We start from the raw sequence: 25,667 nt of genomic DNA, 5'->3' as shown, positions 1-25,667 counted from the left end.
AGATCATGACCTGAGCTGAAGTCGGATGCTTAATCGACTGAGCCACCCAGGTGCCCCGCCTCTGGCTTTTGAAAGAGAGCCTCCAACAACAACAACAACAAACAGAAAAACCTAGACTCTATCTTGTGACACAACCTTTAGGAGGGCTCATGTCCCTCCTCCCTACTCACCATCTTCTTTTCAGAGGAAGCGTGGCCAGTGCACTGGCTGCTTGTCTGGGTCTCCAGACATCCTGTCCCTCCATCCCAAGCCAACCCCAGACTCTTAGGCTCCAAAAGTATGCTCCACTGAATACCCCACCCCAGCTAGAATGAGCTGTGAGTCCTAGAAGTGGAACCAGCTGGATCCACCTAGTGGTGTGATGGCAGATATTTAACAACGAGCTCTCTGGAAAGAAGAAACCCCAGATGATGGGCGTTTGCTGGTTTCAGTGGTTACCAACACGAAGTCACTGGCTGTGGCGTTGGGAGGAGATGCCCACAGTCGGATCCCTCAGGACCGTCTGAGCTGGCCCCGGCATAGCGCCGGATCTGCCCCTAGGTGGCAGCGACCGGGGACTCAGGCCACTGCTTTGGGTCAAGTGCCCTCTGCCTTCATCACGCGTCTTCATGAAACACGGCCCGTGAGCCCGACTAACCCGAGTCAGCTCTTCTGGACCAGAGGAGAGACGAGATGGGAAATCCGTCCCGCCACCAACAAACGACAAGTCAGAAGAGACAGGTGGATGTGAAACTAGGGCTGGAGAGGAGGCCCCCCAGAGACTGCGTTGCCCCCTGTGCCACTTCCCATTTTCCAGGGGTTGCTCCAACCCAGGCCACCGCCAGCTGACTTCTCTCTTTCCTGACTTTGGCGGGCTTGCCAAGCTTGGCCTATGGGGACGGTGTGACCAGCATGGGCTTTGCTTGGGACTGAGGCCCTAGAGGGGGCTTGAGGTCACTCCTGGAGGTGGGGGTAGGGGAGGGGGAGGGGACTGAGAATCAAGTGCTTCTAAGTCTTTGGGCATCTCTGGACGTGACCTGCCGTACGACACCCCTGTGGCCTCAGTTTACCCGCCCACAGCCACCCATTCAGATGGCAAGGAAAGGAAGGACAAACTTTAATTGCTGCCGAGAACAGAGACCTCCCTTTGCCACTGGGCGCAGCACAGCTGTCTCAGGCTGAGCATGGTCTGCTCCTCCTGGAGCAAGTGCCCCTCCCCTCCTGGACCCAGAATTGTGGCGGGGGAGGGTGCAGGTGGCGTCTCCCAACCGGGAGGGGCCTAGGAGCGCCACAAGACCAGGTTGGCAGGAGGCACATCAAAGCGTTTGCGGGTGTGGTCCATGTCCCTCTGGTACAGGTAGCCACAGGTAGGCTTCTGCCGGGTGTAGAAGGGGTTCAGGGAGTTGGAGTACTGGGAGGTGTAGAACTTGAACCTAAGCTTGTCCAGGCTCTGCCCCTTCGGGTCTACCACCACCGGCACGTAGGCCGCCACCAGGGTCTGCTCACGGTCCCGCTTCCACGACTGGGACAGGGGAGGGCGTGGAAACTTCAGCTTTTTGCCCGATGGTGTCTTCGGCTCCTGGCTGGGTGCTGAGGGTTTCTTTGAGTCCTGTGGGATGGAAAGCAGGCCAGCGCTGAGGCATCAGACACCGGGGCTTCCACGGCTAAGCCCGAGGGTGGGAGCGGGGAAGGGGCCAGCAGCCGTCAGAAGCTTCCGGAGCCACCCCCAAGACAGCTCTGCTGGCCGTGGAGCCAGACATCTCCAGGTAGGGGGCGGCCTTCGGGGCCCCTGACCTGACTCGTGCTGATGCAGACCTCAGCCTGCTTCCCAGAGGCCTCTGCCGACTCAGAGGCTAAGAGCCAGGCTCATCTTCAACCCGCCCCGCCCCCATCTCCCCCACATCCAGCTGTCTGTCTGTCCCTGTCCTTCAAGTCACTCCCATCTGGCCCTCCTCTGCTGCTGTCCTGCCAGGCCTCCCTCCTCTCTCCTGAAGGGTTACTCAGCTTTCCACCAAGCCCTCCTGTCCTCCTGCCTCCCAGCCTGTGCTCTGTTGCTCTCTACTGCCTAGACAAGACATCTCAAGGCCCCTAGCCTGGAAAACAAGAACTCTGAGGACGGGGCTCCCCTGGCCCTGTGCTCTAGCCGGACCTTCCGCCCATTACCTCTGCTGGCAACGTGTCCTTCCAGGCCTCCTTGCCTTTGTTCGGGGCCGATCCCCCAGCCCGGCATGCCCTCCCTCCCTCCCTCCCTCCCGTCCATCAGGGAGATTCTCTTTCCCTTTTGGCCCCGAGCACCTTCAGGGCCGTGCTCTCTCAACCTTACCCTTGACATAATGCCCTCCAAAATCCTATTCCTTGTTTTCCTCCAGACCAAGGCATTCAGTGCGCGCTCAATAAAGGCTGGTTCAATTAAACTGGGTTCTAGTAAGGGGTGTTCTCCTTCCAACCAGCCAGCCCATTCTATTTTAGAACACCTCTCATTGTTACAAAGTGACAATGCCAGCTTTTCATAATGGCCAATCTTGGCTGACTGCGCATGGAGGTCTACCCCTCGAGGAGGCCCCCAGTGCCACAAGGATCCCACCCTAGCGACATTTGTTTACCCCCTGGACTGAATTGTTTTGTTCACCTTTGACCTCCACACCGTCTCCCAGGTACCAGATGTTCATTTTACTAGGGGCCTTCACAGTCACAACAGCACAGCGCAAAGGACCGATGCCTCGGTGTCAGGCTGGCTCTGTCTGTCTCCTCCAGGCGACAGCTGGGAGGGGAACCCACTTCCGCTCGGCCCAGCCTCGCAGTCCTCCCGGCCACCCCAGGGAACCGGAACCAGGAAGGAGCCTTTGCTACAGAGCTCCTGGAAGTTGAACCCCTGCCATCTTACAGAAGAGATCCCTGGTACCCAAGAAAGAATGTACGTTCTTTCCTTCTGCATGTAATTTACAAACGCCTTGCTCAACTCAAACCTGCCCAGGGCTTTCTTCCCAAGCCGGCTTTGCTGCCATAGGTTCCTACCCAGAAATGTGTGTGCCCTCAGCTGTGCGTTTCAAAATTCTTCCTATTCTTCCAAGCCAGCAGCCCTCCTGACACCTCCTCCAGGAAGCCTCTGGTGCTGCAACCCCCACCCCTGTTTCACCCTCCTCTGGGCCTTCAGGCATTCCTCTTGGGACGTGGTCCTTTGCGAGGCTGGGACTGTGGGGAGGCAAGTGCACATTTTAAAGAGGTGCGCCGAACCCCTTTTTACATCTTGCTGCCCTGGGTGCTGTGCTCGCCTCATGCCAACCCCAAATCCTGGTCCTTCCGGGCTCCTGCTCATGGTTCAACAGCCTGTAAAACGCTCCCGGTGTTCAGGACCACATCCTAGTCCCCTTTGTGCCCCTGGGGCTTCACCCAGTGCTGGCACACAACCAAGCTGGAGAACAGTGTGGAACGGCCTTCCCAGAGCCCTTGAGGCCTGGCCATGGGGTTAGGAGCGGGGGGACCACACAAGAAATGAGCTATGATGGCGGTAATCAGCGATCGTTCTTCACCATGGGCTCCAAGCATAGCACCAAACTCTTTACATGGGTTATCTCTTCTAATCCTCGCATTACCCTTTAAGGAAGGTATCGTCATGCGTCCTATTTATAGTTGAGAAAGCTGTAGTAAGGATGTCTGTCACAAGTTTAGGGTCAGGCGGCTGGTGAAGAGCCAGGCTGGGACTGAACTCAGGCCTGGCTGACCCCAGGGTCCACACCCTATACTCCATGACGCATCCTGTGTCCACCGCCCTGGGAGGACAGGGGCTGCCAGTCCACTTTTGCCCTCATGCGGTCAGCTTGCTGAGCTCCTGATGGGGGTTCTGGGCAGTAGGAGAGCAGCCGAAGAGAGGGGCAGCCGGATCTCCCAGTTTGTCGGGAACGCTGCGGGGCCTTGAACGCTGGAGTCTGAAGTTACCATCTCCTAGCACAGCTGAGGATATGACATTATTTGCTTCACTGGTTCACTCGTTCATTCAAAATGATTCCTCTTATACACCAGGCTCTGAGTGTGCAAATAACAGATACCACAACGTAAACTTGTACAAATCGGAGCTTCCTGCCCTCAGCGCCACGGACACTGTGGGCTGATAATTCTTTCGTTTTATTAAAAATGTTTAACGTTTATTTGTGAGAGAGGGAGACACAGCACCCAAAACAGGCTGCAGGCTGCGAGCTGTCAGCACAGAGCCGGACGCGGGGCTCGAACTCACAAACCGTGAGCTCATGACCTGAGCCGAGGTCAGCCGCTTAACTGACTGAGCCACCTGGCACCCCCGATGATTCTTTGTTGTGGGGCAGTCCTGGACATTGCAGGATGTTTAGCATATTAAGTATGATTCTGAGGATGTGGGGTTCCGGTCCTCTCGACACTGCAGAAGGGCTCAGCCCGTGGCCACGGATCTGGAGATGAGGGAACCATAGCGCATCCCCCCCCCCCCCAACACCCCGCCTCAGTCTTGGCCATCCGGGCCCTGCACCTCAGGCTTGCCAGGCTGGTGTCAAGAGTGACAGAGGCACGTGCTTTCAGAATGGCTGGGGGGTCTGACCAGAGACCCACAGAGGGAAGGGCGATAATGTTGCTCATGGGACCTAGAATCTCCCCAGCTCCAGGCACTAGACGCTCAGCTCTGCAAAAGCTCCTAAGAGCCATTTGAGGTGTTACTCCCATATCTCAAATGTGGAAGATGAGGCTTGGAGGCATCGAAGCACGTTTAAGTTCACATCGAAGCACGAAGACCCCCCCCCCCCCAGAATTCCCGCAGCTCCAGACTAGTTAGTGGGGGAACCAGGATTTGAACACTCTCCTCTCTCTCTGCCCCAGCCCAGGCCCTGACTTGGGCCCTCCTGGGTCTACCTGCCAGCTACTGCTACGGCAACATTTGGGGCCTTGGGGTGAGGAGGACTCAGGCCTTGAGCACATCTAGGGATGAGGCCCTCACAGAAACTAGGGCAGAGGGACCGTCCCTGGGGAGGAGGAAGAAGGGGAAAGGGAGGAGGAAGAGAAGACTCAGAGCAAGGAGGAGGAAGAGGGGGAGGAGGAGGAAGCCCAGGCAGCACAGCTTTGCCCTGCCCCTTCCAAGGGCCCAGCCAGGCTCCAGGTGACTAACCCCAGAGGGCTGAGAACACCCCATCGCCTGCCCAGGGCCCAGCACAGCCAGCTCTGCGGGGGAGGGTGGGGCCCCGAATGCATACTTTCCAGGTTAACGTCTGGTTTCATTTAACCGGCTCCTCCTCCCAGTCCTCCTATCAAGTGCAGGGGGTTGGGGGCCCGTGAACTTTTGGCGATGCCTGAGGCATTTTTGGCTGTGACAATGGGGATGCTACTGGCCTCCAGCGGGGAGTAGCATCCCCATTGTCACAGCCAAAAGTGGGTAGAGGCCAGGGATGCTGCTGACCATCCTACAGAGCCAGGACCGCCCTGCAATAGAGAATTAGCAGCACACGATGTCATCAGTGTCAAGGCGGAGACGCCTACTTTAGAGCTTCGGGGAAGACCCCTAACTCCTTTCCTGCTTCCTGCCAGCCTTCACTTAAGCCTCCGGGTCCACGGAGCAAAGAAGCCTAGAGGGCAAGTAGAGGGTCTCCCCAGCCCCTTCCCTCCCTTCCGAATCCCACTACCCTATTTCTCCTTGGGGTTCCAGCTGGAGCCAAAAGAAGGATCCCGAATAGACCTCTCCCTCTATGACGCCTCCACCCGCACCCCCCAGGCATAGTGTCTGTCCTTGCTGCCAGGGCCTGGAAAGGGGATGGGGGTGACTCGAGAGCGGGGCTTTCCGAGGAGGGCAAGAATATCTCATATGTGGTATTGCTGCGGGTCTGGGAAGACACTGTCGGCTGGAACACTTCAGGCCCAGCGCCCGCCACCCGCGCCTCACTCTCTGGGGGGAAGGCCTCTGGCCCTGTTGAAATGCAAACAGCATCGGGTGAGGCCCTTAAGCCTCCCAGGGCAGCCGGTACCAGGGAATGTGCCTGGGCTTTGGAGTGTGAAGGCCTGAGCTCAGGGCCTCACTCTGCCCTACAGGTCAGGCAACCTTGGGCAAGTCTCGGAACCTCTTTGAGCTTTGGTGGCCTCACCTGCAAAATGAAGATAATAAGGCCATCTGCTTCACCAGCGTGTCGTGGGGGTGCGATGAGTGTGGGAACTTTCAGGGCACAATACAAATAGTAATTATTATCAGCCTCATCTGGCAGTTCCCTGCAGGTTTCGAACAAGCTCATCTGAACCTTTGTGAGAGCCTGTCGGTGTGCGGTGGGGCAGAGGGGCCTGGGAGGGAGCAGATGAGGAGGCCGAGAGAGCTTGGCCTTAGCTCCCTCGTGAGGCTGTGTAGCCTGGGGGCTTGGAGTTCAAATCCCAGCTCCCCCGCTCACACCAAGTGCCTGAGCTTTCAGTATTTTATAACACTCTGTACCTCCGTTTTCCCACCTCTCAAGGGGGAACACCTAAAGAACCTATCTTGTAGGGACAGGGCGCCTGGGTGGCTCAGTTGGTTGAGCGTCTGACTCTTGGTTTGGGCTCAGGTCATGATCATGGTTTGTGAGTTCAAGCCCCACGTCGGGCTCTCTGCTGCACAGAGCCTGCTTGGGATTCTGACTCTCTCTCTCTCTCTCTGCCCCTCCCCTGCTCTCTCTTTCTCTCTCCCTCTCAAAAATCAATAAATAAACATTAAAAAACAAAAAGCTTGCCGTGTGAAACACTGTTCTAAATTCTTAAAAAAAAAAAAAAGAATCTATCTCATAGTGTTACCACGAGGATTTAATGAGACATTCTACATAAACTGCCTACGCCTCTTGAGCACTCAGGAAGCTTCAGCTGTCACTGTTACTTGTCACAAGTTTGCCTAGGAGACTGGGAAGTGCAGGCTAGCAGCCCAGGAAATGACTCTGGGAAGTGAAGGGGCAGAGGAACGGGAGGAGAGGAATGGTGGCCTGCTTCCTGCTCCCTCCCCCGGGGGGACAGCCGGGGCTCCACAGCGGCACTGGTCCCTAAGCCTTTTGTAAGAGGTCCCCAGCTCCCAGCCATGAAGGTGGGCCAGGCTGGGGCCTTCATACTCTCTCCTGTCAATCAGACTTCCTGTGACCTTGGGCTGCCTTGATGTAGCCCTGTAAGGTCATCCCACCTGGGACATCCTTGACCAGGGCCTTTCTTGTTGGTGAGATGGAACTTCTGGTGGTCAGGGGCTCCGGAGCTCCCAGGGACTCTTTGGGAGGTACTGGGAGTGCCCAGGTGGGGAGAATTTGCATGGGCTGGGGCATTGTGACACCCCTTTGACAGCACAGTTCCTTCTGTCTTCCTAAGGAGACACAAGGGCAGGGCTGGGGGCTGAAGTCTCAAGGCCTGGAAGGGTCTTTTAACTTTCGCACTGACCCTGTCTGCAATTCCCTCTTCCCACAATCTCCCAGGGCCTGTGAACTGTGGGTGATGCGGTGAGTAGAGAGAGGAGGAAATGATCCCAGTTATTCAGGTACCTCCAGAAGTCCTAACTTTCCCCCCAGGGGCCCAACATGTCATAAGAAATTACTGGCAGGGAGGAAACATACCCAACCAACTCTCCATTCTCTCTCTCTCTGTCTGTCTCTGCCTTCCAAATTACAGAGATGATGGAGGGAGGGAGGAAGAAAGGGATAGATGGATGGATGCATGGACAGACAGAGGATGCGTGGACAGAGAGAGTCGGTGGGCAGGAGGATGAGTGTTGGTAGGTAGACAGACAGTGGATGGGCCAAACCCCCTGATTGGACCTCTGCTCACCTTTCTTGCCCCATTTCTTGCTATCTTTTCCCTCACTCTACGCAGTAGCTAATTTCTTAAGCATGCCCCGCTCTTTTCCCTCTGAGCCTTTGCATATGCTGTTCCATAGACAGGTGGCTGGGTAGGGTGGCTGTGGGTGAATGAATGGATAGATAGGTGCTCAGTAAATGGCTAGATTGGGGCGCCTGGGTGGCTCAGTCGTTAAGCATCTGACTTCGGCTCAGGTCACGATCTCACGGTTCATGAGTTCAAGTCCCACATCGGGTGTGCTTGAGGCCCACTTTAGCTGAGCTCAAGCTCCACTTCAGGTGAACGTGAGCCCTGCTTCTCTCTCTCCCTCTGCCTCTCACTCACTTGCGCCCTCTCTCTCTCAAAAAAAAAAAAAGGCTAGATTGGCAGGTGGTTGTGCTATAGAGGATGGGATAGCAGGCCCATATATATATATGATATATGATATATGATATATGATATATGATATATATTATATATATATATATATATACTCTCTCTATATATATATAATTTTTTAAATGATTACTCATCCTTGAGGCAGAGAGAGCTGGAGAGACAGAATCCAAAGCAGGCTCCAAGCTCCAAGCCGTCAGCACAGAGCCAGACACGGGGCTCGAACTCACGAACCGTGAGATCTTGACCTGAGCTGAAGTCGGACGCTTAACTGACTGAGCCACCCAGGCGCCCCAAGAGTCAGACTCCTTGAGCTTGACTCTGGCTCTACCATTTTACTAGTTGTGTGACCTTGGGCAAGTAATTGACTTCTCTGTAGTTCCATTTGTTCATCTGTAAAATGGGTAGACTACAGGTCTCTACCTAATAGGGATGAGCAAAGCACTCAAGACAGTGCCTGGCACAGGGTAAACACTCAATAAATATTAGCTATTATTATGCATGGGCAGATAACTAGATTAGTGGGTAGGTGGCTGAATGGGCCATCCTGTCCCCATCTTCAAAAACCTGAGCCTCCCCCCTGACCCCAACACCAGAATTAGTAGCACCTTCTGGGAATGCGTCTGAAATCCCACATGCGGGAGGGATCTGAGCTTCTCTCTGGGGTCAGAGGAGGACTAGTGGAAGGGAAATAGAATGAGGCAGTGGCTTCCTGCCCTCTGCCACATTGGCTTGGGCCGGGCCCAGAACTTGTTTCCTTCCTGGCACTGTGTCAGCACTGACTGTCGGTTACGGGGTGGACTTTGGGGCCCTGTGGCAGATTGAGAGTTGGGGTGTTGATGACTTAGCACCCGGCTCAGATCTCACACCCTGATGGTAATGACCCCTAATTTCTGAGCTGGTGGGAGGGCCCAGGAGGGGAGTCTGGCAGGGAAGCGGAGAAGGAGTGGCAATCAGGGCTGGCCCTCGCGGAGGCTCTGCTCAGCGACTGCCAAGGCTCTGGGGCGATGGTATCTTTCTTGACGGAGGGAGAGAAGGTGGGAATGTGGCATTCTGGATGGTGTGGCCAGCTTTGCTGGCTCCGGGGAAAGTGGCTTGGCTCCCAGCCCTGGGCCTGAAGGAGCTGTCAGGAGGGAGCCCGGGAGGTGGGCAGGGACTTGGGGGGAGCGGGGGTCCCACAATTTAGCACACGCTACACCTGGTCTCAGCCAGAGGGGGAGGTGCTGGGCTGGTTGCCCCAAGACCTGAAACAAGTCGCACTGCCTCTTTGGGCCTCAGTTTCTATACGTGCACCGTGAGGATATCGGCTGTCTCCATCTTGGACATTTGAAGGAAGGGGAGTCGAATCTCATCCTGAGAACTTCAGATAGGGACCCCTCCCCTGCGACTGACCATAGGTCTGGGTCCTGCCTGGTGTGTCCCCGGCCCGGACTGTGCCACCCTCACCATGGGAACCTCAGGAGGGGTCATGGCTATGGAGACCTCCTTTAGGAAGGCCTGGCCAGTCAAACCATATCTGTCATATTTCTTTTGTAAATCACAGAACGGTTACGATCACGGCCTCTGGACCCCACTCTGCCTGGGTTCAGATCCCCCACTGCGACTTCTCAGCTCTGTGGCTTGCCTAAATCACTTAACCTGTGTGTGCCTCAGTTCCTAATCTGCAAAGTGGGGATGATAATAGAATTCACCTAGAAGGCTCGTGTGCGCCGCGTGAGCTCAGAGCAGTGCCCGCTGGGAGGTAGGTGCTAGGAGTTACCTTGGAATTGCTGTTTCTAAGTTCCAGACGACACTGATTAAGTCTTGCCTCCTGGAAGCCCCCCTTTCTCTGACTCCTCTGCCACGCTCCAAGCGTGATCTCATTTTGTAGGTCATCAAAGTTCCCGGAGGGTGAGGACTGACTTGCACCCCTCAGGGGGCATTTGGGAAGGACAGGGAGAGCTGGTGAGGGTCAGAGCTGACCTGGAGCACAGGAAACTCACCAAGCACACACCTTGCCACACACACAGCCTCCCCCCCTGCCCCCCTGCTGCTGAAGCGTCCCGCTACCATATCACTGTAAGGAGGCCTGGTTATTTGGACACGCTTTCCACCCCTCTTTACCTACTGTGTGATTTGGACAAGTTACTTAACCTCTCTGATCCTGACTTATTTTTTTCCTTTGCTGGGCTTAAAGTACAGACAACTGAGTTATTCATACACCTTGCTCATGGTGCATTATCCTCGTTGGTCTATGAAGCCTCCTCTCGCATTCATTCTCCCCCTTTACCTCCAACCCCGTTCCCCACCCATCCTAGCCAGAGGCAACCATTCTAATGTACTTAAGGAGCGTCTTCTTGTGCATCTGTTCTTGCCAAATAGATATATTTTTGCTTGCGTGCAGGTAGTTTTCATTTACATAAGTAGCACTGTGTGTTTTAGATCTCCCACTGTTAAGATCCATCCATATTGCTGGACCAGCATCTGGTTCCTTGCTCCCCATCACTGTGTCCATGGAGTGTGTCCACCACATTTGATGTCTCTGCTCCCCCCCAGGACCCCCAGGGACCTCCAACCCCCCCCCCCCCGCCCATCCCCACAAACAACACTGCAATGATATCACACCCATGGCCCTTTATGGACCTAGGTGGCTTCTTTGGGGAATATTCCTAGAGCAGAATGCAACGGTCATAGACCATGAGTAAATATCCCTTAAAGTCTCCTTTTCTCCATCCCTAAAATGAAGGTATTGCCCCATCCCTTCGCGGGGCTGATGATGGGAGTGGGTTAATGCATGCAATCCACTCGGCCCCATGCCTGACATAGAAGAGACGCTTGGCGGATGGGAGACGTGGCTGCTGTTCCTTCCAGACCTCAGGAAGAGCGGGAGATAAGCCAGACCCAGGAGGGCTCGCAGAGAAACGCACCCAGGGCTCAAAGTCCCAGCTCAAGGGTTGGTCTCCAGAGCCCGTGAGAAGTGTGTGGGGGCTATGCCAATACCTGCAGGGTCTGGACTGGTCTTGAATGTCGCAGGGCCTGGTGCAGGGAGACGGCTGTACCTAGGAAATGGTTCCTGCATCCCATTTCTCGCCCTTTCCTCAGAGCCAGAGTAACCTCACACAGGAGGTCCCAGACAGCTTTATTTGTTGTTCTGCCTCCACTCTGCCAGCCACCGGGCATTTCAGCAAGATGTAAAACCACACCCGAGTACTGGATCTCACCCTCCCGTTTTACAGACGGAGAGACTGAGGCTCAGGAGAGCTCCATGGTCTCACAGGAGGTTAGTGGCGGAAGGGGCTCTAGAATCCCCATGTCCGTACTCCTTAAAAGAAACGCATTCCACGTTAAATTATGTTCTTATTATCTATGGAGTTTTCAGTTAAAGCAAATGCCCAGCAGAGCACATTACTAAAAAGTAAAAAAACCCACATGTAGTCCTGGCATTCCAACTGAATCATCTCCGTGGTTCTGTTCCCTTCCAATCCCTGGCCATTTACAAATACACTTTATATATCTATAGTCCCAATCCACATGGAATTTTGTTTTTTGCTTTTTGTACTTAGCAACCTTTTTTTAAACACACAATTTCAGACAATGGGATGTTTTTTGCCTGGTCTTCAAGGTGACCTTGCAGACGCCTGCCCCACCCTGTCTCCTGGGCCCCGGTGGAATTTTCCTTCTTGAGGTTCTTTTGTTCAATTGTCACAGCCCTCTTCCAGCCTGTCAGGGCTCTTTGCTGTTCTCTGCTTAGCCTCTCTATGCCCAAAGTCAGGGTAGGGAACAGGGGCAGGAGCAGGTAGGTACTAAACACCTACCATGAGTCAGACTCTCAGATACCTTAACCCACTATCTTGTTGAATCTCATAATAACCTTACATTAATAGCCCCTGTCTCACAGATGAACAAACCGAGACTCAGAAAGGTGGTAGCTTGGCCATGGTCACACCCTTGCTAAACAGCCGAGTCAGGATTCAAACCTGTTCCCCATCAAGGACCCTTCCCACTATGTTATGGTCCTATCAGTAGAGCCCATGGTTACCAAGGGAAATGAGTCTCTCCCCAGCACCCTAAAACACTCCACCCCCTAGCCAGGGCTGGACTTGGGTCTCCACACTCTCGGGCACCAGGTAATGACTTCCTCTGAGCCCCTTCTCAGGATGTGGGAGTCCACACCAGCAGGACCTCATCTTAGCCTGACCTCATCTCCTGGCACCCTCCCAGCTCAGAGGAATGTCAAAGTCAGGGGGATTGGAGCCCACCCTCCCCTGCAGGCAGAAGAAAACCGTTTCAGGAGCTGGTCTGGCATAAGGTGTCTCCAGCCTGGAACCAGAGGCTGGACAAGATGCTCTGTCGCTCAGTAGCATATGGGAGTTGGGAGCACTGACCTTTGCCCCTGGAGAGCCAGCTGCAGAGACCTGGGTGGGGATGCAGGAGACCTCAGGACCTCTCAGCCTGCCCTTCCTCCATTCAGTGCATTCTCCCAGCCAGGAGTGCCTTGGCTTTGCTGGATGCAGGAAAAAGCCACAAACTTGACAAAGTCCTAGCTGGGTCTCTGGGGAGACCACAACTTGGGGGCCCCAATCCCACCCCACTGACCAGAAGAGGCCAATAAAGTCGGCTGGTGGAAGTTACTAAGTAATTGCTCAGCCAAGATTTAATTACAGGATTGGGCTTTGACTGTTGCGAGGGGAGCCTCTTATTTGGCTGTTTTCTTTTACTGGGGGAGCAGGTTGAGATGTTGTTATGAGTGGAGTGGGGGCCCTGCATCAGGAGCACAGGGCACCCAGCCCAGCCGGACCCTCCCCAGAGGCACTCGGCCTCCAAAGCTGCCGGGCAGACAGGGTACAACGGTAGGGGGGAGACAGCCTGCTCACCGTTGAACCCGGGCCTTCAAGAGATGCCCCCCCATCAGCCCCCGCCATCATGGGACTGAAATTGGGGTGAAATGAGTGGGGGAAAGGCAGAGAGATCCCTCCCATCCAGACTCCACAGCCTGATGTCCTCCTGGTGCTTGTGATCACACCGTTCCCTCTCTTCCTCTATTCCCAGCCCAAACTAACTCACACCGCAAGGGGACCAGAAGAGGGAAGAAATGAACAAACACTTCTGGAGTGCTCTGTGTGCACCAGGCCCTTTGCTGGCACTCCACCTCCATTATCTTACTGAATCTTCCTGTCAACCCCAGGAAGGGCACTATTCTTCCCAAGCTACAGATGAGGAAAACGGCTCCGAGTATTTTTTACTTGCCCTATATGCAAACTGTCCATCAAGACCTTCCTCTCTTCCTAAGAAATGTCCCGCAGACATTTTTCTACCTGTTTCTACCACCAGCACACTAGTCCTGCCCCTCTCCTCTCCCGCTTGTATTCATTAAGTAACCAATGAACTGATCAGCTGAGCAGCAACTCTTAGCCCCTTAGCCTACACTTTCTTCTTCCCATCATCCTTCATCCAAGCTGCCAGATGAAACCCTTAAAACACAGCTGTTGAGGCCCACCTGGCTGGCTCAGTCAGTGGAGCATGTGACTCTTGATCTCAGGGCAGTGAGTTCGAGCCCCGTGTGGGCAGAGAGATTACTTTACCAAAAATAAAAAATAAAAAAACAAAAAAACATCCACTGCTTTTACCAGGCATCAGTGCCTGCTCCTGGTGACCTTTGACTCCAGGCCAGAGCTCCTCAAACCTTAACGTGATCCTGAGTCACCTGGGGCTTTGTCAAAACGTAGATCCTCTGCTGGGTACCTTAATCCTTCAGCTCACTGAATCTCATAACAACCTGAAATTAATAACCTGTTTTATAGACAAACAAACCAAGGCCCAGAGAGGTTGCCCAATGTCTGGGATGGGGTTTCTACAGTTCTAGTAGATTCTACAGTTCTAATAAGAGTCCAGGTGATGCAGCTGCTGCTGGTTCATGGACCATACTCCTAGACTGTACTGCCTACTTACTTTTCTTTAATTTTTTTATTATTTATTTTATTATCTCATTTTTATTTTTAATTCTTTTTAATTTTTTGTAATGTTTATTTTTGAGAGAGACAGACAGAGTGCAAGCAGGGGAGGGACAGAGAGAGAGGGAGACACCGATCCGAAGCAGGCTCCAGGCTCTGAGCTGCCAGCACAGAGCCCGACGCAGGGCTCAAACTCATGAATCGTGAGATCATGACCTGAGCCGAAGTCGGCCGCTTAACCGACTGAGCCACCCAGGCGCCCCTATTATCTTATTTTTAGGGAGAGGGAGAGAGACAATCTTAGGCAGGCTCCATGCTCAGTGCAGAGCCCCACATGGGGCTCAGTCCCACGACCCTGGGATCATGACCTGAGCTGAAATCAAGAGTCAGACACTCAACTGAGCCACCCAGGCTCCCCTCTTTATTGTTAATTGCAGTGTAGTTGACACACTTTTTCCTCTAATTTTTAAACAGCATATACATGTACATGGTTGGAAAATAAAAAAGTATAAAAAGGCACTCAGTCAAAATTCTCCTTCCCATTTTTGTCCCCCTCCTCTTTTGTGCAGTTACCCCCATCTCCATCCCAAGTAACCACTTCTGTTAAGTTTCTTACATATCTCTCCAGTTTCTCTGCGCCGATACAAACAAGATCATACTTATCTTGCCCCAAATAGTAGCAAACTACACACACCATTTTGTCAACAGTTTATCAGTTTATCTTGGAGATAACTGGACACAGTCAGCTGACTCATTCTTCTTTAGAGTTGTATTATTATTCCATCGTGTGGACGTGCCATAATTTATTTAACTAGTCATCTCCAGATGGACAACTTAGGTTGTTTCCAATCTTACCAACTGGTCTTTTTTTTAAACTGTTTATTTATTTTTTGAGAGAGAGCGCGTGCAGGGGAGGGGCAGAGAGAGGGAGACAGAGGATCGGAAGCAGGCTTCAGGCTCTGTGCTGTCAGCACAGAGCCCGATGCGGGGCTCGAACTCACGGACTGCGAGATCATGACCTGAGCCGAAGTCGGCCGCTTAACCGACTGAGCCACCCAGGCGCCCCGAAACTGGTCTTTTTAAGCGCATGACACTCTGGCCAACTTTGCTGTGATCTCCTTCCCACCCTCCAGTTCCCAGCTCCACCATGCTGAGTTCCTGCAGAGTCCTTCATGAATCCTGAGAGTGCTCCCCAGATGCTCCAGCCCATCCTGACTGCTGCTCCTCTGAACCTTGTCCCCTTAGTCTCCTCCTCCTCATTTACTTCCCCTTTTCATCTCTCCACGTGTCTCTCTCTGTGTCCAAAAAGGCTAAAGCAACTTGAACTTTGACGCCATGTCTTTGATTTCTCTGGATCCCTCACAGCTTGTTACAAAAGTGGAAGTTGCATATGAATGAAGCCAGTCCCTGGTGGGTCTGCTGGGCTGGTTGGGGGGGGGGGGGGGCGGGGGAAGGCTACCCAAGGTGGGAGAGCTTCATGGCTCCAAGATCTCCAAGAAAGAAGCCTCTATTTGGTGCCTGAATGTCTAGAGCACTCGGGCAGTTTATGATGATGTCCAGGGCACGATGGGGCATCTGGAGTTCCCTTGTGCCCTCCCTGTGTAGGCAGTGGGAGGAGCCATGATAGGAGGGTGGAAGGATGGATGGTATGGGTATGTGTGCATACCCTAGAATGGCTCCTTCCCTTCTCTGTTAACATCCTTGTCATCTTCCACAGACCAGCTCCAGTCTCAATTTCCTGGACTGCTCCAGCCCATGCTGACTTCCTCCCCTCTGAATTCCTGTTATGTGTATGGACACCAATCACCATTCTGAACTTAGTCATCCGGGGTCTGCCACCTTGAATCACGTAATCTTTATCTCCCTCATGGAGGAAAGAAGACTTCTGTAATTCTCTTATTTTCCCATGGACCCCCCTCCGCCCACACGCAGGCAATTGGGAGAGTCTCCACAACTACTCCTTGAATGAACAGCAAGGGGTTCCAGGAGTGCCGTGGTAGTGGGTGGGGTGGGACAGGGTTGACCACAGGCGTGTCTCCAACCAAAAACATTTGGGGAACACAAGTGTTTCTAAAGATGCTCCTGCCTGCCACCCCCCCCTCAATCTGTTCTTCAGTCCCTCCCCTCCTGCTGGGGAATCAGTGACCTCATATCCACAAGCCCTGACAGCCCAACTCATCCTGTCCCTTAACCTGGAACAAGTAAAAGGAACTTTTAAAAAATGTCACCCTAAGGGGTGCCTGGGTGGCTCAGTCTTTGAGGGTCCTACTTCGGCTCAGGTCATGATCTCATAGCTCGGGGGGTTCAATCCCTGCGTTGGGCTCTGTGCTGACAGTCGGAGCCTGGAGCCTGCTTCAGATTCTGGGTCTCCCTCTTTCTCTGCCCCTAACCCACTCGCATTCTGTCTCTGTCTCTCTCAAAAATAAACATTAAAAAAAATTTTTTTTAATGTCACTATCATGAAAAACAAAAGCAGGGGATGGTAGTAAATCAGAGATTAAAGGCACCTGACAAGCAAATGCAATGTGTAATCCTGATTGGACTGTGGATTGGAAAAAAAAAAAAAAAAAGAAAAGAAACGAAAGTGACATTTGGGGGATAACTGGGAAATTTTTAATACTCGAGTGTGATAACTGTATCGTGGTCATTTAGGAGAATGTCCTTATTCTTAGGCAATGGATATTGAAGTATTGGTGTGTGTGGGGAGATGGGCCACGATCTCTATAAGTTTCCACCTTCAGCAAAGTGGAAACAAAAGTGTGTGTGGAGAGAAAGCGCAGAGCTCATGCGCGGAAGTGTGGCAACCTGTTCACAATGGGTGAAGCCAGGAAAAAGGCGTACAGATAGTCATTTTACTAGTCTTCCAAATTTTTCAGAATGAAAAGTTGAAAAGAATCACCTTTGGTACCTAAGAGCCATGCCATTCCATCTTCTGGAGACCTCAGGGAAACCATGCTGACTGTCTGTGACTGGTCCCCTCCACCCAGCTTCCACTCCTGCTGCCAGGAAGCATGAAAATCTAACACCTTGACCTGGCTCTCCTCTCCTCTCAGCATCTCCCAGGACCCTCTGGGGGCAGTTATCACCTCCCATGCCCACCCCTCCAGGATTGTCCTCTCAGCACCTTAAAGGGCCACCACCCTCTCTCCCTGAAAAGCAAACTGAACCCTAAGCAGGACAAACCCGCCTTGAGTTTTTAAAAATTCTGTTTACTGAACTCACCTTGAGTTTATTTTTTATTTATTTAAAAAAATTTTTTTTAACATTTATTAATTTTTGAGACAGAGAGACAGAGAGCATGAACAGGGGAGGGTCAGAGAAAGAGGGAGACACAGAATCTGAAACAGGCTCCAGGCTCTGAGCTGTCAGCACAGAGCCCGACGCGGGGCTCGAACCTACAGACCGCGAGATCATGACCCGAGCGGAAGTCAGACGCTTAACCGACTGAGCCACCCAGGGGCCCCTCACCTTGAGTTTTTAAAAATCATATTCACTTAACTTCATAGAAAAGAAAAAGAATTTTCAAAAATCTATTTATTTTGAGAGAGAGAGGGTGCGCCTGAGCAAGTGAGCATTCAAAAGTTGGGGAGGGGCAGAGAGAGAGGGAAAGAGAGAATCCATGCTACATCACTGCAGAGCCCCAGCAGAGCCCCAGGCGGGATTGGAACTCAAGACCCTAGCATCATGACCTGAGCAGAGATCAAGGGTCAGACACATTCAACCAATTGAGCCACCCAGGCATCCCCGCAAAAGAATCTGATGTAAACAAAAATGCCAAGATTTAGTCATCCCACGATTCTCTTTGGAGCTCGGTCACCGTGGATATTTTTCCACCTTTGTCATCAGATAGGGACACTCGTTCATTGCTTTCCCCCCTTTACCTTTTTTCCGATGGGCACCTCCTTACATCCATCGAGGGCTCACGGCCCACATTTTGGAGGGCCTGTAGGACCCTGCAACCTGCTGGCTTTGGCCACCCGTTTCCCCCAGGCACCCACGTTGACCTGGTCATGAATCTCTTTAGAAGCAGGAAACTTGCCCGCCTCCTCCTTTCCCCAGGAGGAAAAGGGGTGGAGGAGGAGGGCCAGGAGGGGGACCTGAGGGAGGCCGGTGGCTCGTCTTCCAGGCTGGGCGTGGGCTGGGCGAGGTCCCCAGCCCACCGGGCCGTGCCAACAATGGCCTGTTGTAGAAGGAGGCAGGCAGGAATGCGGCCTGGGGAGTTGGGCGGCGGGGCGGCCGCTGCGGCGGCGGGGCGGGGCCGGGTCTCAGCGGCAGCCTCTTACCTGTCCAGGTAGCTCGCATTTCCAGGCGAGCGGCGGCGCCCGCAGCACCTGTCGCCGGTGCGCGGGCCGGGAGCCCGGCGGGGGACATGGCCTGGTAGCGGCCCCTGGGGGAGACGGTGCGGAGTTCGGTCCGGGACAGGGCAGGCCGAGGGAGGGGAGGTCCTTCCCGGGGCCGCGGGGCCGCAGGCAGCATGAAAAAGAACCAGACGGTGCAGGGCACCTTCAGCAAACTCTTCGGCAAGAAGCACTCCAACCCCCCCAGCACCTCCCTCTACGCCACCAACCCCCCCTGGATTTTCACCCAGGAGGCCCCGGAGGAGGGGATCCGGGACTTCGGTAAGCGGGCCCGGGGTGGTGGCCCGCGGGCCGGCAGGCGGCCCGCGCGGCGCGAAGGGCGGGAGGCGCGGCTCGGCGCGGAGGGAAGGAACACGTTGCAACCTGTGGACGGGCCGGATAGGCGCTGCCGGGAGGGGGAGGCAGCGCGGCCCGGCTGTCCTGGGAAAGGGCCGGCGGGGCAGAGGTGCCGGGAAGGGGGAGACGCTTGCCTCTCGCGGCGGACGCTAGCCCCTCTTCCGAGGTGATCATCCCCTCTTCCCCTCCCGGTGGAAGTTAGGTCTGTGTTATTGTCAGAAAGGCTTCCTAGGGTTTGTAGTGCCTACCCTTCCCTGGCAGCGCTGTAGAGTCAGAAGCGTCCCCCCCCCCCCCCCCCCCCCCGCCTCGCCCCCCAGCTGTCCCTTCAGCCTTCACCATTTCTGCTTCCTCTGTTCCTCTCCCGGCCCAGGTCTTAGGCAAAGAGAGGGGGCTGCTTGCTATCTGGGCGCTGCAACTCTGGACTCTGCACAGGGGAGGCCCAGGAAAAATCAACAGAAGCCATGGCTAGGAAGATACTGGTCTGTGCAAGACACCAGAGTCGCTTTCTGGGGTCATGGGCTCTTACCGGGTCAGCCTGGAGCCTGGGGTTGTCTACGGGCTCAGACCCAGGAGCCCACAATGGGACAGAGGAGGCCAAGGAAGTCCTTCCTGATTGCCAGCCGCCCCTGAGCCCTTGAGTCAGGGTGTTGTACCTCTGCAGGGATCTGAAAACACTATGCTGGCCCAGCAACAACCCCCCCCCCCCCCCCCCCGCCCCAGGGCTCTGGCTGTGGGTTACCTTATCTTTGCATCTTTTTGCAATTTGCATCCCCTGTAACTGAGGGGAAACCAGTGGGATGGGGACAGGAATTGACTTCTTGTGTATGGGCTGAGGCTCTGGGCCCAAAGAAGACCCCCCATCCCTGCTTTAGCTCACCTGCCTTCATTGTCACCCCGTTACCTCCACTGACCTTTATGGCCACTATACCACGGCCCACAGAGGAAGTTATAGCCTGGGCCCCTGCTGTTGGATTCCGCTCAGCACCCAGGTTGTCATAGCTGAGACACAAAGCACCTGGACAGGAGCAGGACAAACAAAATGTCACCTCTTCCTGGCCCAACGCGGGTAAACAGAGCTAACCATATGCCATTTAGCCCTTTCTGAGTCTTTGCTATAAAAAATTGGGTGCATAAGGAGCAGAGGAGAGAGATGACCTCTGATTGGAACTAGCATTTGAGCTGAGAGGGAAGGGCATCCAGCATTTTGCAGAACAAACATCAGGAGCAGAGGCTAGAAGGGGCAGAGCCGTCTGGAGCCGCAGCTCAGAAACTTACTAACACCTCTGCAAGCCTGTGTCGCAAACACTGACCCCTTGTCAGGTGCAAGGTACCATTCTAAAGTTCTTACGTTGTTGACTTGTTGGACCCTCATCTAGGACTCCCCATCTGGTCGATGATACAGGTATTATAATTCCTGTTTGTCAGATGGGGAGACAGAGGCACGGCCAGATTAAGTAACGTGCCCAAGATCACACAGCTTCACGTGGCTGAGCCAGGATTTTGTTAAGTGTACAACTCAATGATTATTAGTAGATTTGCTGAGCTGTGCAACCATCGCAATTCGATTTGAGGACACTTCCGTTACCCCAAAACTTCCCTCAGGAGGCAGAGCCGATATTTGAACCCGGCTGTTGTGCTCCAGAGACCACACTCTTAGCCGGCTTGAAGAATTTATTTAGTGGGAGGTGAATTTGACTTGAGGGGCATCTGCTGGAGAACGTGTTTCCCACCATGCCTCCCCCACCACACTCCTTTCCTAAGGGGAGACCTCAGAAATGCCTTAGACACTTCCTCTATTTTTGCCTGCACTGCTCAGGCTGCTGGTGGGGATCGGTCGTGCTGGTGAGAGAAGTGGGGGCATCGTGCCCAGGCTTCACCAGCCTGGGCAGGGCTGGAGTGCAAGGGGGTGGGGGGGCAGCTCCTCCCATCCCCAGGGCAGGGCAGGGCCTCCAGCTGACTCAGCCTGGTCGCACCCTGCATGTAGAGGAGTGGAAACAAACATGCCCCCAGCAGGATGGCTCCCCAGTGTTTCCGGGGTTGTTCCCCAGGGTGCTGGTGGGTGTGGCCAAGGTCCTCTTCCCTGCTGAACAGGACAAGTGCTTGGAGTTGGGACAGGAGGGGCCAGTGTTGGGGATTCCTTGATGGGATGGAGATATCAGACCTGCCCTACAGTCGTGCCTCCACCCACTCCCTGGGCCTCAGTTTTTTCTTCTGTGAAATGGGGATGATGGCCAGTCTGTCTACAGAATGGCTGCTTGACGTTTGTACATGGCAGTGCTTTGAAGACCCTTAAAAAGAAAAGCCCTAAAGCAAAAACTGGCAAATTATAGCCCTGGCTGAAATCTGGCCCTTGGCCTGTTTTCATAAATAAAGTTTTATTAAAACAGCCAGTCATGCCCATCGTTTACGTATTGTCTAAGGCTGCGTTCATGCTATGATGGTATTTTCTAGTAGCCTCAGCAGAGACTGTATGGCTCACAAAGCCAAAAATATTTACTAGCTGGGTCTTTACAGAAAAAAAAAAAGATGACACTATTACATGCTTTATTATTATCAGTTATCAGGTCATCTGACTCCGAGCACTTCCTGCCGTTGCCTCCTTTAGCTCCTCTTCCTAACACTGCCGTAGACCAGAGGAAACTGAGGCATGAAGTGGCCACCTGAAGGTCTCAGAGGGCTTGGGATTCGTCTTCCATAGCATCTCTGAGTCTGTAACATTCTCTGCGATGCAGGTGGTATTCGGCCTTAGAGAGCCGGTGGAATGGAGGGGCAAAATCAGTGTGGAGGGATGTGAGAGGATTAAGGCGTAAGTGATTGCTCTGTGACTACAGCCATGTAAAAATCTGTTGGCAGAAGGGTAGGCACGGTGCAGTGGGTAGAATGCAAACAGTCATGTGAAGGTGGTGACCGGTGTGTTTGTCTTTAAACAGTTTCCTTAATGTATATTCTAATAACTATCAGGAGAGTTTCACTTAATGCAAATGCAGTCCTAATTAAGCCTACTGCCTCCCCACCCCCCACCCCCTCCAGGGATCCTTAAAGGACACACAATTGTTTTTTTAAGTGCCTGAGACAGCAGAGATGTGGATCTTTGCAAATTTCCTTGATTAGGGTTGGGCTGCAGCAGCCAGAAAGAAGGCAGTCTTAGCTCTTGGATTAATTAGCCAAGCTTCTTTATTCCCCACCCCCACCCACCCCACGCCAGGCAGCAATGGGTCATTCCACTTGCTGGAGGACTCTATTTCTTGCTTTGTTCCTCTAAATGTAAATTGTTTTTGTGACAACCACCTAGGACACTTATTTAAAAATGCAGATTCCTCAGGGTCCTAGTCAGGCACACAAGTCAGAATTGCTGGGCTAGGGCCCTGGGTCTGGATGTTTCACCAGCGGTCCGGTGATTCTTTTGTACAGGGAGACGTGAGATTTGTGGGGTTTCCTTCCCTAGATGGGGCGCGGCTATTCTCTTTCCCCTTAGGACTTTCTGCAGGTCTAAATAAATGCGTAGGGACTGTAGCCAGCTCCTTGTCAGGAGAACCCTAATGCTCCCTACTGTGGCTGCTGGTTCCGGCATCCCTCTCCTGGGGTCCCCTGACCTTGTGTCTCAGGCCAGACTAAAAGGTAGGAAGCCATGAACCCCAGGATCTGAGTACATACTTCCTGTTGGGCCAGGCTGGCACCAGGCTCCCAAGAGCTGACCTGAGAGTTGACCTGTGCCTTGCAGGGGTGTGAAGGAGACTGTTGTTTACGCCTGTCCCCTGGAGGTGTGTGTAGTTTGCTGGCAGGTCAGTGCACACACACACACACACACACACACACACACGCCCATTATATAAGCTTCTCTAGTCCCTGTGGTTCAACTCCAGAAAGCCACAGTAGACCAGCTACGGGGTGCTCCTTCTCTCCCAGCCAGTGAATTGGTAACAATAACAATAATGTCACGATGATGATGATGACGATGATTAGTTATTTACTGAACTTACTTGAGGAAAAATGACACAAAGTCATTTCAGCTCAGGGCAGCTCAAATACTAAAGCGCATCCAGTCACCTGGGACCTTGTTAAGATCAGATTCTGATGCGGTAGGTTTGGGATGGGGGGAGACTGCATTTCCAGTGAGTCCCCAGGTTTGCAGACCTTATTCTGAGTAGCATGTCCTAGCTAGGAAGCAGAGGGCTGGCCCAGGTGCCGCCCCCTCCAGTCCCCAAGGCCCCTCCCTCTCTGTCCCCCGCTCCTCTACCTGTGGCTTCCTGCTCCAGCCCAGCCCAACCTTCAGCGTCCCCTCTGTCCTTGGACAAAGGCCTCTCTCTGGTGCCTGGGTCAGGCCTGCTGGGGCTTGCTGGGACAGACTGGCCTTTTCAGGTTCCTGTCATGTGGACCTGTTAATTAGCAAGGAAGGGGCCTCATTAACGTCATTTGTGGGTTACCTTTGTGGGGCCCACCTGCTGCTTCCCTGAAAGGCTGGGGGTCTTTAGTGGCCAAGGATTGGACGCTCCACCTCAGTGGGGCGGAGGAGGGGGGTCTGTTTTTGGGTTCTGGATTATTCTGTGTCAAGGCAACAAATGCCCTCAGCTACAGTCCCACCCTTCCTAAACCTCTGGGATCAGACCCGTGCCAGTGTTCTCAGGGCCATTTGGGGGCTCCTGGCGATTTGGAGCCCCGCACCATCACCCCAGCCCTCCTCTCATCCCTGCCAGCTCCTTTCCCTCCTCTGATTTTGGGAGGCTTCTTGCAACATAGGAGTAATGATCCTCATTTGACACGTGGGGAAACAGCCTGAGAAAGGGCTCAGAAGTCCTCAGGCAATACATAGGGGGGCTGCCGTGTGACCCCAGACTGATACCTAGGTCCATTTGTTTCTTTTAGGCGGCACTGCATTTTGAGTCTCTGGAAAAACAGGAGACAGAGGGAAAAGATGCTGGATCCCTGCATTCTTTCCCTGCTGTGCTAGCTGTGACCAGAGGGATTCTACAGTCAGGTTGCCTGGGCTTGACTCACCAGCCGTGGAACCTCAGGCAGGGCCTTAGCCTCTCTGAACCTCAGTTTCCTCATCTGCAAAATGGGAATAATAAGAGTGCCTCCCCCAAAGCTTGTGAATGGGAATGTAGAATCATGCCTAGCTTATAGACATTTGCATTTTTATTATTAATTTTACCTGTAGTTTGGACTTGTCTGGGATTTGGGGAAAGAGAGAAATGGTGGTCCCAAACCTCGCCTCCATAGAGATCTCCAGGCAGCTTTGGGACTAAGGGAGGAAGGGCATTTTAACAGGCTTTCAACCCTGAACTCCGTGAGCAAAGAAATGCCAAAGAGCCAGTGAGAGGCTGCTCCTTTGGGCAAGAATGGGAGAAAGCGAGGGCTGGAAGGGAGGCAAGAGCTGTGCTCAGCCCGCAGCTTCCCCAAAGCTGGCCACCCCGCCTCCACGCCACTGCGCGGGCACGCGCACGCGCACACACATGCACACACACGAAGAGAACCAGTTTGGGGAGAGGCAGCAAGCCATGCGAATGTAAAGCCCTGCATCATTTGTGCCCCGAGCCCAGCGCTACAAGTCAGGCACCTTGTTTGGGTCCAGGCAACTGATGTTCTGTGACCCTGAGCCAGCCCCACCCTCTCTGGGTCTTCCATATGCAAAGAGCAGCCCCAAATGTCTGGACTCAGAATTCTCTTCAACAAGAGAGCAAAGGGCCACCCTCCCCGTGGCTGTCACCCATGGATACAGGTTATTTACCCTTAATTTGCCAGTGACACACCCCGATTCAAGCTCAGAGCCAAACCCTTGGTAGAGTCAGCTAAGGTGGGGCAGAGGGAGTGCCATGATGCTAATAGTGATGATGATGATGATGATGATGATGATGATGGTGATGATGATGGTGATGGTGATAGGCAGCCCTCCCAGTTACTGAGCAGAAACGATCTGCTAGGCGCTGTGCTCACCTGTTACACAGTTTATCTGTCATTCAGCCTTACCCCAGCCCACCCGGCAGGGATCATCGCTCACGTTTACAGACATGAGGAAGCGGCCTCGGGAGATCTAGCAACATGCCCAGGGCCCCACAGTTAATAAGGGACGGAGCAGGGACTGAGTCACATTCATCTGGGCACTAAACCAGCAGCCTGGACCCCACACCATCCTGCCTCCCCCTCCCGGCTGAGGAGCTGTGGCCTGCCTGGGTGTCTCCTTGCTTTGCCTTGGCCTTCTCAGAGCCCAGGCAGCCTCAGCCTCCATGTAAATACCCCTTGGCCCGATGGCAGCATCAGGTTCTTCTAGGGGGGGCCGTGGAGAAGGGGAGCTGCCGTCCCCAGGCAGCTTGATGTCTGAGGGGAAGTCTTCCTGCTGAAACAGGTGTGGCCACCCAGAGTTATTTTTGAACCAGGTTTTTGGATATTAGGTGGTATTTACGTGAACTCAAATCCTTGAGGAAGTGTAAATGAAAAGCTGCCTTTGTTTCCTGTCAATCTGTGAGAGAGAAATGTAACCAAACGCAAAGGGATCCCGTGTCCAATCTTCTTAGAGGCTTTCATTTGGAGGGAAGCTGGGACTGTTTTAATGATGAAGTCTGGGTACATGGAGGCAGATCGGAATTTCCTCCTTTATCACTTGGTTCTCTTTAGAGGAGTTTGCCAAACACAGAGGCTTGTTTGTATCTTGACAGGGCTGTGGTCCACCTGGGGCTCAGGCTCTGCTCAGAGCCTGCTCCCAGGGTCTCCCAAGGCTTCCTGGCTGCTGGAATTGCTCCTGGGGTTTCCTGAAAGTGCCCCCTTTCTCTGGAAGCTTCTGGGTCTATGGTGGTTCTCTCCACTTTCCTGCCTTCTGAGTCCCACTGGGACTCAGGTGTATCTCTGGGCTGTGACCTCCCCGATCCCCAAAGACTCTTCCAGTGGGTAAGGG

At 53.6% G+C, this 25,667-nt stretch overlaps 2 protein-coding genes and 1 long non-coding RNA gene across 4 annotated transcripts in view; 2 read left to right on the top strand and 1 right to left on the bottom strand.

The window, feature by feature from the left end:
* Positions 1-1,079: 1,079 nt before the first annotated feature.
* On the bottom strand, positions 1,080-7,204 carry CIMIP3 (ciliary microtubule inner protein 3). 2 transcript variants are annotated; one of them, XM_060615534.2, is made up of 2 exons: positions 7,118-7,204; positions 1,080-1,588 (listed from the first exon to the last, which is right to left on the bottom strand). In XM_060615534.2, exons 1-2 carry the CDS (start codon positions 7,124-7,126, stop codon positions 1,259-1,261), a joined length of 339 nt encoding a protein of 112 aa, XP_060471517.1. In that variant the 5' UTR covers positions 7,127-7,204; the 3' UTR covers positions 1,080-1,258. The 2 variants fall into 2 exon arrangements, with proteins under 2 accessions (XP_060471517.1, XP_060471516.1); XM_060615533.2 differs by lacking the exon at positions 7,118-7,204 and adding an exon at positions 2,303-2,541.
* A 104-nt stretch (positions 7,205-7,308) lies between these two features.
* Positions 7,309-16,496, top strand: LOC144616379 (uncharacterized). The gene is made up of 3 exons (XR_013555623.2): positions 7,309-7,424; positions 15,394-15,494; positions 15,802-16,496. It is a non-coding gene; the product is annotated as an uncharacterized LOC144616379 (long non-coding RNA).
* Positions 16,497-18,372: 1,876 nt separating this feature from the next.
* Positions 18,373-25,667, top strand: part of CB2H6orf132 (chromosome B2 C6orf132 homolog) — a 34,131-nt gene continuing 26,836 nt past the window's right edge. The window contains exon 1 of the mRNA XM_078446890.2: positions 18,373-18,703. Within this exon, the coding sequence (XP_078303016.2) occupies positions 18,559-18,703 (145 nt within the window). The 5' untranslated portion in view covers positions 18,373-18,558. The remainder of the gene's footprint in view (positions 18,704-25,667) is intronic.

This window comes from Panthera onca, chromosome B2 (assembly GCF_046562875.1).
Source record: "Panthera onca isolate mPanOnc1 chromosome B2, mPanOnc1 haplotype 2, whole genome shotgun sequence".
In the NCBI taxonomy this organism is placed as follows: Eukaryota; Metazoa; Chordata; class Mammalia; order Carnivora; family Felidae; genus Panthera; species Panthera onca.
Note: the sequence above shows the minus strand (reverse complement) of the source record. Positions and strands in the feature narration are given on the sequence as shown.